The sequence below is a fragment of the Temnothorax americanus genome, unplaced genomic scaffold, assembly GCF_048541705.1.
Source record: "Temnothorax americanus isolate GAGA-0224 unplaced genomic scaffold, ASM4854170v1 Scaffold17, whole genome shotgun sequence".
Classification (NCBI taxonomy): Eukaryota; Metazoa; Arthropoda; class Insecta; order Hymenoptera; family Formicidae; genus Temnothorax; species Temnothorax americanus.
The window spans coordinates 3,923,709-3,936,138 of NW_027509307.1; the positions used below are offsets into that span (position 1 = coordinate 3,923,709).

Here is a 12,430-nt window from a genome sequence, read left to right on the forward strand (position 1 = left end):
TTGATAAAACTATACTTTTCTATAAAAACGTGACTTTAATAAAAAAATTTTAATAAAAATTTTGTTTATTTAATTTCGTTTAATTGATCGATTAATTTGACTGTTATAACAATTATTATTTGCTGAAACTAGTCGTGGAAATACGAATGTGTAACTATAAGCAATTATAATAATAATAACAGAGTATTTAAAATTTTAATGCCATGCAATTGAACAAATAAAGCGGTTTGATACCTAATAAATATTATTTTAGCTCATTGCAAAATACGCGCGCGTGTTTTTAAACGAAATAAGGTAAATAAACATTTGAAAGAAGAATGGTTAAAAAATAAATGTTTTAACAGCTTGCAGAGATACTGTTTACGCAATGCAACGAGTACACTTCTCTTGCATGTACACTTTCTCTTGCATGCTAAACGGCAAATGAAAATTAATTCGGTATAAAATACTTGTTATTAGATTCAAGATAAACACAATAAAATACATATTACTATGCATGTTAACATAACATAATTATATGCAGAGAAGCGTGACATAAATTTATGTATCAGTATTTCGACAATTTAAACTCCAAGCGTTAGATTTTATATCTTAAACTTAAATACCTTTAAAAATATATATATAGAATTATGCGGTCTAGATATTATTTATGCAAATTTTCAGTAGAATTACCGTTTGAAATCATGATACATAAATCACGAAAATGTATTACTTATATCTACCTGCATTTTCTATATCTGCTCTCGGTAACGTGCTCCGGAGAGCATAATAATTTTTTTTCTATCTGACCTCTATTCTTCATTTAAGTTTTTCCTTTTCATCACACGTCACAATGATCGGGGAACACTTTCCAACAATTTTTATCTGTCAAGACGCAGGGTACCGATATTCACGAACAAACTTTCCGCATGATATACCGCATCCGACTATTCAACCGCGAAATTTCGCGCGGAGGATTATCTTGAATTTGGAAATGTTCGCGGATTATAAAATATTTTCTATCGAATGAATAAAATTTTTATCGAGTATGCCGACTCGGCGGAAGCATCGTACGTATCTACATGCACACACGCATGCAGTGTACGTACATACGAAGTAAGAAAAGAAAGAGAGGACGAAGAAGAAAAATCCGATATCGCGACGGTAAATTTTCAAGGGCTGTCCGGCGAGGCAGTTTGGCTTTCCCTTGATCGAGGACGAAGACGAAATGGCGGAAAGAAGTAACGCTTCGAGCACAAGCAGCCTGACCCTGCCACAGGTGCCGGGGCCGAGTCCCGACGGCGGGACCAGTCCCAGGAGGGCCGTCAGCCCTCTCCTCGAGGTCCGCAGGCCTCACTGCACCCTCAACTGCGAGTCCTGCAGCCTGTTCCTCGAGGACATCTACAGACACAGTACGTGTCCGTTGTCCTTGACGCACGACAGCGGATTCGGTTTTCTGTAGTCGCGGTCGAATTCGATACGCAATCAATTATCCCATAAGCGCATTTATAGCGGCCGTATCATCCGGCTCCTGAGGATAGAGATCCGTCGGAATATAACACCCGGTATTAACCTCGAACAATAAATGTCGCATTTTGTTAAAATCGGAGTAACATAGAAAACGGAAATTACACGTTCAAAAAAATTAAAATTAAAAACTAAGCGCAAACGTGTTCGTTGTTTTCGGTGTGCGTCATGCTGCAAATTACGATTATATGAAATTAGATCGGTGTGTAACTAGACAGTAATTGTTATACATACATGAGGTTCGCTTGGTTCGTCGTGCGATCATTTGTCGAGTCAGCATTATGTGTTCTCTTACAATATGTCAAACATTAACAAAATGCGACATTTATTGTACGACACTGAGGATGGTCCAATATGTTGACCGAAACGTTTGTTAATTTAAATTATATGTGAATATATTAACATTAACACCTGGTTACGGCTCGATGCTCTTTCGTTGTTAATTATATATATGTTATTTGTATTTTTCATGAATTTTTTACACTACGTATATAATTATTGGTTTATAAAAAATATTCTTTATTACAATAGTTTTATTCTTTTTAAATTTCCTTGTTTATTCCTTTCTTTTTCATGATATTGTATATCATTAATTTAGCGGAATTTTTTATTTCGAGAATTCAAGGAGCATAACGCACGATGATATATGATGATATACAACTGAATCAAACTAGAATCTATTTGAAGATCCTACATGTGAAGTGCTGGCAAATATTTCCTTTGCCACGTGGGCTATGAAACATCATCCAAACTGGAATATCTCCATGTAATTTCCATTTAGGTCTATTGTTTGTTATATCTATCATTTCAGTTTTGCTCATCACGCGTATCAATATTACAAATAAAATTCTGAATGAGAAAAAGAATAAGATTGAAGAAAAGTTTATTAATTAAAATAGAAAAAGCAAAGATGTAAATTGAACGTTATTATCAATAAACGTATCGCTTCAATCGCTTTTTAATTGCGAAAACTGGCTTGCATTTCATTTCACAGCTCGACGATTAAATAAAACTGATTTTATTTAAAAAGAAGTAACCACAATGGTTACGATAAAACTCTATTTTCGCTTCTTTATACGTACAAATATATAAAAGAAAACTGAAATCGGTTATCATTGATACATTTAAATCCTTTTGTCATTTTACCTCAATTCGTTTCTCGTGACGTTGCTCATGACGTTTACACCAGAAAACCATTTAATTAATTCCGTATAATTTTGTAGAACGAATATATCAGCGTTAGCCGGGACAGAGTTCCAACATGAACGTAAGGTGTTATGTAAGTTTATCTCCATCCCGTTCCGACATAATTTTTACCTGTGAATTTGGCGTATGCCATACGTAAAATGTAAACGCCTGCAAATGCTATTTTTGAAATTTTATCTAGTCGACAATTCTGTCAGGTGTGTCCCGGTAGTTGTATTCTATAACTTACACTCATTTAAACATTTATAATCCTCGTAAAACGAAATCTCTGTCGCAAGATAGGAATAAATTGTGCCTTATATAAGAGCAAAGAGAACATTTAAATACAGTCACACAGAGCCGACTCGTTTTTCTCTCTTTCTCTCGTCAGAAATAAAAATTATTCTCAATAAGACAGTCGTATTACAATTTCACGATTCGTTGATGCCCCGAGATGTCCACGTCAATCTGTAAATATACTATCTTATTGGAAAATTTTTATACGGAGTTAGATGCGCTACAAAATCGATACGAACGACATTATACTCGTGAAGATCAAACGGTTAACGGAAAATTTGTAGCTGGCTGCTCTTTGAAATGATACGTGGACAGTAGTGAAGCACGATGGTAGGTGGAGACGAAGGAGAAAGTTCCTCGCGCTAAGCGGACATCGCTGTCTGACGTAAGCGCGGGCTACTCCACTGAGCCATGAATAAACGTAGTTTCGCGCGATTGCACGCGGACGCTCCAATTCTGAGTAATTGCAACATCGCGGAATATCTCGCGGTATTACGTCGACTAATTCTTTTTACACGTTATCACGTCCTATAACAGTCACGCGTCCCAATCGATATTTTTACGCCCAATAAGCGGATTACTTTCCGCGCACTTTCTTCCTTTTTATTTATTTCCTTTTCATGAAAAGATTTTTTTACATTGCCCTGTGAACTTTGATACCACGCAACACGCTTCGTCTCTGTTGCAGAAATAGTAGAAGGTGTCAGAAGAGGTGGCAGCTCACCCTTAAGGCCTGTAATCGACGAAGCTTCCGTTGAAGAAGAGGTAAATATCATCTGGCAAATATTTTAAATGCCCTCGCGTATTTACGTTTATATTAATTTATGCGAGATTTATCTGCTCATGATAATCAATGCGTCGTTCATTAGCATTATCAACAGCATATCACCATAAAATATTCATGTTACTTGATGTATTATTAACTTATATGTTATTAGTAGCCCGTTCTTTTAAAATGAATTTTTACAGAGAGAAAGAGCATAAATTTAAAAAATAAATCTTGTTTTATAGGTAGCTACTTTAATGAGACGATGCTGGGCGCAAGATTCCGCGGACCGACCGGATTTTCCTGCGCTGAAGCAGACGATTCGTAAAATTAATAAGTGAGTAATTTATCTCTAAGAATTTTATGCTATTAACGTAATTATGCGACTTACGGATCGCAATCTACGGGTCGCGCGTTTCTAATTACGAATTAAGCCCCACGTCGATGTCGAAAACGTTATGTAGTTTGACAGCGGACTTAAAACGGGACCTCGAGCAAATTTTAATGACCCATTCTCATTCTCTCATTAAGCTAAAAGCCCGTATTGAGGCGTGAGCGCGTAGCGCGGATATCGAGATTGTGATGGGGAAAAAAACCTGCGTATGTCGTCCTCTAGAATACCGATAAAGCTCGAGCCGGGATGTAATGCGAGCGCGGAGCTGTAAAACTCGGGGTAACGTGCGAACTATCAGGAGAATGCATTAACTGCGTCATCGAGGTATTGTCCCCGTCTAACGTTATTTCCGTCTCGTCGGTCTTTCCATCGGATTCGCCGTTACGTTTATATCGAGGATGTCGGTGTGTGTCGGAAATGTCGATAACGACGACGATTTCCTACGACGTCGACGGAATCAACGATGACGATCGTATATAATTGCGGGAGCATTAACGCGGCCGCGTCTTCGGCTCGGAAGAGAGACGTGAGATTCAGGTCGAAATAACGAATTGAGAAATGGCTGACTACGATTCCCGGTATATGGTGCGGAACAGCGTCGTTCGTATTCAGTACAGCAAATTGTACGGGCCATTGTATGAAAGCGTCGCCGAGAGCAAAACTCGCGATATCTCGACGAGCATTTCTTTTTCTTCTATCGTAAAGGCGGGCAGTCGCCTCCTTTTTTTCTCTCTCTCTCTCTTTTCCTTTCCTTCTCTCTTTCTCTCTCCAGTTAGATATTGGCATAGTTGTCGACCTTCCGGGTATCGTGCATCATCTCACACTCGAGAAAGAATACATCGTCGAATCCAGACACACGGTAATTCAGTAGGTCAATAACTGCACGTGAAAAAAACGGCTTCTGGACGCGGTTGAGCGTGTTCCGTTGAGGAACAGAAAATCGAGAAATAAGCTGAAAAGATGATGATGAGAGACTGGGCGAAATAAGCCGGAAAAAAAGTTGGAAAACCGTGTCACCGGCAATCGATCATCGAAGCAATCATTCGCCCTTTTCTTCAAGGAAAATTACGTTTGAAAGAGGCGCCGCTGGCTTTCCTTGGAAATACAAATTTGCGACTGAATCATCCATCGAGATTATCTCTTCTAGAGGAGGTACAAACTAAAAACGAGCGTATCACCTAGAAGGGATGGTGAGATTTACATTTTCGATCGTCTGGTGAAAGTCAACGGTGATCTTGCGAGAAAATGTGAATTAAGAATAGTGAGAAGAAGAAAGAAAGAAAGAAAGAAAGAGAGAGAGAGAGAGAGAGAGAGAGAGAGAGAGAGAGAGAGAGAGCTAGGGAGCTTGACACAAGAAAATGAGATCGCTGCTTTACATAATTTCTATAGACATAATTTCTCTCATCGCGCTTCCATGCTGCGCGCTAGAATCTACGTCAAATAAGAATTCTCCAATCTCACAGGAAAAGCGATTCAATCGACATTCGTTCAATATCTTCGACGGACGCGGCTGTTTCGATTGACGGCTCGTCGCCGCGTTTGATCGAGAGCTTCCGATCTCATTTAACTTTGACGTAGTTTTATCGAAGTACTCGACAATTTTTATTTTCATTTTCGACGAAACATCCATATGAATCGTGAATTGGACCGAACGTGGCGGCCGGTTATTGACTTTCGCGGGAATTTTGCGGACTCGAGAGCCATATTCGCAAACATCGTTAGCTGTTGATTTTTAATATAGATAAAACGTACTATGCATGTAAATATTGTATACAATGTACTATTTTTATTCGTATTTTTTAGGGAAATAATTACGAACAATTTTACTTTTAACGCGATTGAACGCGATCTATAACACATCAAGCACATTTACATTTTACATCTAATTCTTTTAATGTGTTGTACGTGACATATTTAATATTAAAGTTAATATACAATATTCATAATTTATTATTTTATACATATTTATTATTTTATATCTATAATTTTATAATTATACCGTAACTTGAAATGTCGAGTCATTCAGCTAGGATTACATCTATAAACATGTCCTATTCGGGCTTACGTTTGATGTATGTATTGTTCATTAAAGTTTTAAAGCTGTAACAACATCACGGACTCTCAGAGATACGTAGATACAACTGACACCGCCACTACACTGACAATCCCTTTAAACTTCCTAAAGCCTATTTACTAAGAGACTATGTACAGGACGTTAAAGCAAAAAAGTTTCAAAATCTAAGAACATTTTCAATCTGAACTTTTTATCTTTTAAGACAATTTTTATCAATCTTTATTTAAAAGATGTCTTTCCATTATTAATCCTGACTATTTTTAAATCCGTCATTGACGTATTTATAAATAAGAAACTTAATGGCTATATCTCTGACAAAAGTTTTACATTGCGCCACATGTATATGTCTCTATATTTCGACGTAGATACAACTTCACAAAGACACGCCTGCCTTTTTTGTCAACTAACGTCAGAGCTATTTGCAGAAAAATATTACATATACGCAGATATACGCGTGTTATACGATCTATAAATAAATGCACATTGTTATGCATATTATTACCATATATTCAGCGTGTTGATTGTTGCAAAGTTAAGCGGTTTCAGCAAATGAAACGTTATAATGATAAGGACTTATAGTGATCACGAGACTTTGTATTCTTCAATTTCGCGAATTAATGCCAATGAATGAAAACGTTAAGGATAATATCACAAAATGTTTCAATATGTGATAAAATCTTATTTACGCTGCCGGTAAACGCATTGTTTCGCGTACAATATATACACGAGCAGAATATTAAATAACGATATAGAACATTTTCAACACCTAAACACGTTGCGCAAACTAATTCTAAGTGGAGCCTGCTCGAAAATAGAGTGCATTTTTTGGGATTAATAATTGAGGAATGTATTTCGAATACCTTCTAATTTTCAACGTAGAATATTTTTTAATACTCGTATTTTTAACAAGAACGTTTTATGAATTTCTATACGCGCGCCTTTTCCAGGAAAGTTTTCCACCACGCTTGCGTGATATTATACGAGAATTTCTGTTTCGCGATAATTTCGCTTTTGAAACGCGAAAACGAACCCTACGTATTCGATTGAAGTATGACATTGTGCACCGCGAATGAATACCGATATAAAGGCGATCGAACGTGCATGGAGCACGTGGGAAGCATTGAGCAGCTTTGGTGCTCAATGCTGCAACGAATATAGTGCGATTGGCAGCGGCAGATTAAAGCGGACGATAGTGTCGTCGAGATTCGCACGTTCATCAGCCGGATGCTGAATTTGCAAAGATAACACATCGCCGATTATAAGAAGTTTTACTATTGGACAGTTCTCTCGAGACCGTCGTTGCTCTATAAAATCGTTATGTATCTTTTCTCCGTCCGGGTAGAAGATTAAAGCAAAAAAAAATTCTATTAAATAAGAAATCTAGCGACGAAACGTTTCCTTTGATTGGTACATCGAAAATTATTATCAAAGCCAAAGAATCTCGCGACAGCGATGACCCTGTATGTGTGCGTACTCTATATGCTTTTTATTATATTTTTTGTGCTTGATGCGGAATATGTTCGTGTCTCTTTGCTTTCATTTGCACGAGTTATTAAATTACTAGTGCGACAGAAAGGCCCAAAGGCTCGAAAGATGGAAGAGACAAAACAGAGACGAAAAAGGTTCTCGTGAAAAAATGAAATTAATTTTAAAGCTTAACAGAGATAAGGATGGATAAAAAACAGAGAGAGAGAAAAGAGCAATATTAAAAGATAAATGAAGATGAAAAAAAATTAGAAGAGTGGTTGTGCACAGGGTAAAGAGAAAATAGTGTTTGTGGCAAAAGTAGAAAGAAATACGCAAAAAGGCGGTGTCATTTATTATGCATTTGAATGGAATTTCTTTCACACACACATATACTTGTCATCATAAAGATTACATAAAGTATATTAAATTATACAAAGTAATTTAGCTAAGTTTGTACGTATATACGTATATGTATATGTATATAGTTATAAAGACACTATTACAGTACGGTTACAAAGAGCCACTTGATATCGTTGTTTTAAAGTAAAGCCACGTGCGTTTTTAATAACTTCTTTTAATCCTCTAAGACGAAGATTTACTCCCGCGTGAGAAGTCTTTTATGCATGACTCGTGCCAATATTACATTATAAATCACATCATATTCTATGAAGGCAATACGCCCGCGCGCGAGGAATATCTAATATCTTTTCACAAAGAAGGCCCGCTATAAACTCGTCTCCTCTATTATTTCCCGAGCTATAAAATCGATTTTCAAGATATTTCATAACGTCATCATGGAATATTGAGCCGTGCGCGATTAGTCAGTAGAAATTAATTTTTTTTATTTCATTGCGTACGTGCTACGCAGGTATGCCAGGTAATATGAATTTTTTTCTCGACCAAATGAAAATATTTTACAGATAAATTATGCATCCGACGAACATAAAATTGAGTTTCTCAAACAAGATTTTTTTAAATTCCGCATTGTCATATTTTACTTTGAAAAAATTTCTTACAAATTATTAATTTCGGAATACAAATAATAATAAAATTTTATTCCTTAATTAATAAAAAATCGAGTACTTGTTAATAGAAGTTTTAGTCGAAGCTTAAAATGCGAGAATCAAAAAATACCAAATAAAATACCAAAATCTCGCGATAATTTTTTTTTTTTTTTAATTTATTCTCAAAATATTCTTGAATCAGTCTAAAATATTTTCTCTATACGCAATACGAACGTTTTGCTAATGGAATAATATTAGGCCATCTCGAAAACGAGTGTCCATTGACTTCATTATAAAAACTATGCTTAAAGAGGGACGACTGATAACTTAGCAGATCTTTGTGTGTTTATTAGATCTTTCACTAATATTGAAATGTAATTTGTACGTCTAGAGGCCGAACAAAAGAAAAGGAGTCACGATTATGTTTCGGTAAATTCGTAGACTTCGCTTTTCGCAATTTATCTTTCGTGACAATTATGATGCTGCTAATGCAATTTCGTGGTTTGAACTAGCTAGTTGGGTTAGATATACAGATCTTAATTCATTAGCGCGTATGCACGCCGCGCGTACACTTTATTCGCTATTGTATACAATGCTAAACATCACTTTGTTTCTTCCATATGTCGCGCAACACACGTTGTTCGCGCCGACTTCATCGACAAGTTATAACTTCAAAAGCGTCACGGCTGACGATCGGACTCACTTTCGTGAACAGCAATGCACATTTTCAACCGTACATATTTCTCCGTAGTTTATTTGGCTTATTTTTAACAGCGTCGTTAATCCTTTCGATCTTTTTCGTAAAGAAAAAATGTTATTAATATTAATAAGTACATGTATTCTGTCTAAATCTTATCTTCTCTCCGTTGATTGAATGTTCAAAGTTTTATTAATTTTTTTTTGTTCACAGAATGTTTTATTCGTTAGGAGTTAGTTTTTGATATTTTAACAAGTATTTTAACATCGACAGAGAGTTTTGCCGAATGCCACTGGATGGAGAGTGTCTCATTATCATAAAATTATTTTAGAATAATGGCATCCCATTTCATTTTGAAGCACGGCGCGTCAACGTCTCTCCAACATAACACGGTTACAGCATCTCTTTGAAAGACGATTATGTGGCGTGACTCTCTACACAACTACGTACACGTGTATTCTGCTCTGTACTTCAATTACGTTCGATATTTCGTATAAGAGAATTACGTAAACAGACTCGCGAAAGCTTTCAGTTCGATGTTGAGGCAACGTAAAACGCAATAAGTTCTCCGAATAGTTGTATAACAAAATCATCGAGAAAGAAATAAATGTCTCTCTTTGTTGCCGTTTTAAACATTATAAAATGTTATTTTACCCATTTAAAATACAATATCGCGTTCAAATTTGCAGTCGCTTGTGAAACTCTGACTCGTCGAATTTTTTACATTTCAGCCTAATTGCTATTATTTCGCTATTCAAAATATTCGTCTACATCAGTAATGTAGTTAGTTAAAAAAATTTTATGTAAAGCCCAGATATCACTTCGTAAATATTCCTCGCAAAATTTTTCGCTTCATAAATTACGCGACTGTACATACCACGACCGCGGTGAAACAATTTGCTTATCATTTTAGTCACGAATTGCGAGCGAAGCAAGCTAAAGGTTTTCTCTGTTTTTTATCCACCCACGGTGAATGTCAGTCACATTAAATTTTTTTATTAATTCGCAAAGCAAAATGATACTCTTATACCGTAAATTCTAATCTTCTTAAATCCTAAAATAAATTTAATCATAGCTCAGATGCATTTCATCTGTCATCTTATGAGATTATACTATTTAATTGTTTATTTCAATTTCTCCAATAAATCGTTGTAAATATATATTTTCGTAAGAGGTTGATTGTTTAGAATGACAAATGTTAAATCGTTGTAAATGTCAAACAATTAAATTCAGTTTAATTTCAAAAATAAAAAGGAAAGGTAAAAAAGTCAGACGAAAAAAGAAAGATCTTGCATACGCAACTATATTCTGAAGATATTAACAAATTAAGTGCTTGCATAAATTTCGCGAATTTATTCAGAATCTCAGAAAAGTTCTGTGCGTAAGGCCGAATTTCGCCGCTTGTGTGAAGTCGAGCAAAAAGCTTATTAGCGGCGCGCTCAGCAATATGAATAATTAACGTGTTCAACAAATTAACCCGTTGACGTTTAAATCCTCTAGTTCCGCAATTATTAATAAAGTACATGCACGTTATGTACTATAAATTTTATACTGCACTGAATAAACATGAGCTCACTTGTATACGTTCAAATAAGATATACTAACAATTGTATTATAATTTCCTTGTCATTAGTAATAAAGAATTCACCATATCTACAAACTAAAAATTTCGGCTTTTTTTAATATATAAATGTATATAATAATAATATAATATGTGTGTAACAATTACTTTACGAATTTATTATTAATCAAGATCAATCAATCTGGTTTGGGAAAATAATTGTCTCTGGAACTATAATCGATCTAATTAATTTACATTGTCCGTGAAAATATCATATTTTGCTGAAATTGTCGAGATTGAATAAAACCGCGAAGGTATCCTTTATCGATTTCTGTTATTTTCATGTGTATCCATCGACCTTTCAATATTGGACGAACTGCTAATTTCCCGTAAATGGAGCGCACGTTATTGTGCAGATAGAGAAAGCCGATTTATACCCTCCCTTCAAAAGTTTTCGCAACGAAGATAAAAGCTATAAAACGGACATGATCTTTTCCGCGGCATATCTTCACTTTTAGTTCCGCGATAAGCTTCTTATCTCTAAAACGATTTAAAATATCATGAATTTCAGTGAACCATGAATATAAAGTAATGTGACATATTATTTTAGATAAATTCCTCAAAATAGTGTTCATTCTTTGAAACTGAATGGCTCACACATGTAATATAATATTCATTATTGCAAAAATTGGCTAAATAGTGCAGAACAATCACGTTTTAGTTTTTACATTATTCGGAAATACATATTCACTTCGAGAAACAATCGTGCAGTTCGTCAATTCAGTATTTTCAGGTTATTCCATATAATATAATTCTTAGCACAGAAAGAAATGTATTCACGTATGTAAACTTATCGCGAATTTGTATCAAAAAGATATGCCGTTATATTTTCTGGCGAAATTTGGTCAAAATGTCGATAGCTGACGTTTGACGTCGACTAAGTAGTGCTCTAGCCGAATATCGATATTCTTCGCGTCCCTTTCTATTATCTTTGGAATGCCTTGTTGTGTTATGTCAGTCTTTCCTGATAACCCGAGAAGTAGACCCTTGCCATCAAAAGCCATTCCGTTCGTTCTTCTAAGGGGAGGAAAGTAAGTGAGGAAATCTTGACACGTCAGACTGACACGGGTCTCTAATAATCAGTATTTTTGTTATTGTAATAAAACTATATATAGTGAACCATATCTCCTATCATTAAGCAATTTTACATTGTGGAAATCTCCTCGTTACATTTTATGAAGGAAATTATAGAAACTATTATTGTTATTTTTGTTACCATTATACCGTTATGACTTTTTCTAAAACAATAACTTCTCATAAGTCACATCTGCTATTACTATAATTATTTTATTATTATCTACTGTCATTTATTTAGTACATTTTTTTAAAAATAATTTTTAAACTTGTTTCAGAATTTTCTACTTTTGTCGTGTAATCTATCTAAATGCCTTTATTGTATATCTTACGATTTTCTCTTCA

General features: G+C 35.3%; 1 protein-coding gene across 5 annotated transcripts in view; it reads left to right on the forward strand.

Annotated features, from left to right (window-relative positions):
- LOC143895875 (atrial natriuretic peptide receptor 1) overlaps nt 1-12,430 on the forward strand; it is a 94,299-nt gene that overhangs the window by 62,755 nt on the left and 19,114 nt on the right. For all 5 annotated transcript variants that reach the window (XM_077403309.1, XM_077403305.1, XM_077403306.1 and 2 more), the window contains 2 exons: nt 3,677-3,753; nt 4,000-4,091. In XM_077403309.1, the coding sequence (XP_077259435.1) occupies nt 3,677-3,753; nt 4,000-4,091 (169 nt within the window). The remainder of the gene's footprint in view (nt 1-3,676; nt 3,754-3,999; nt 4,092-12,430) is intronic.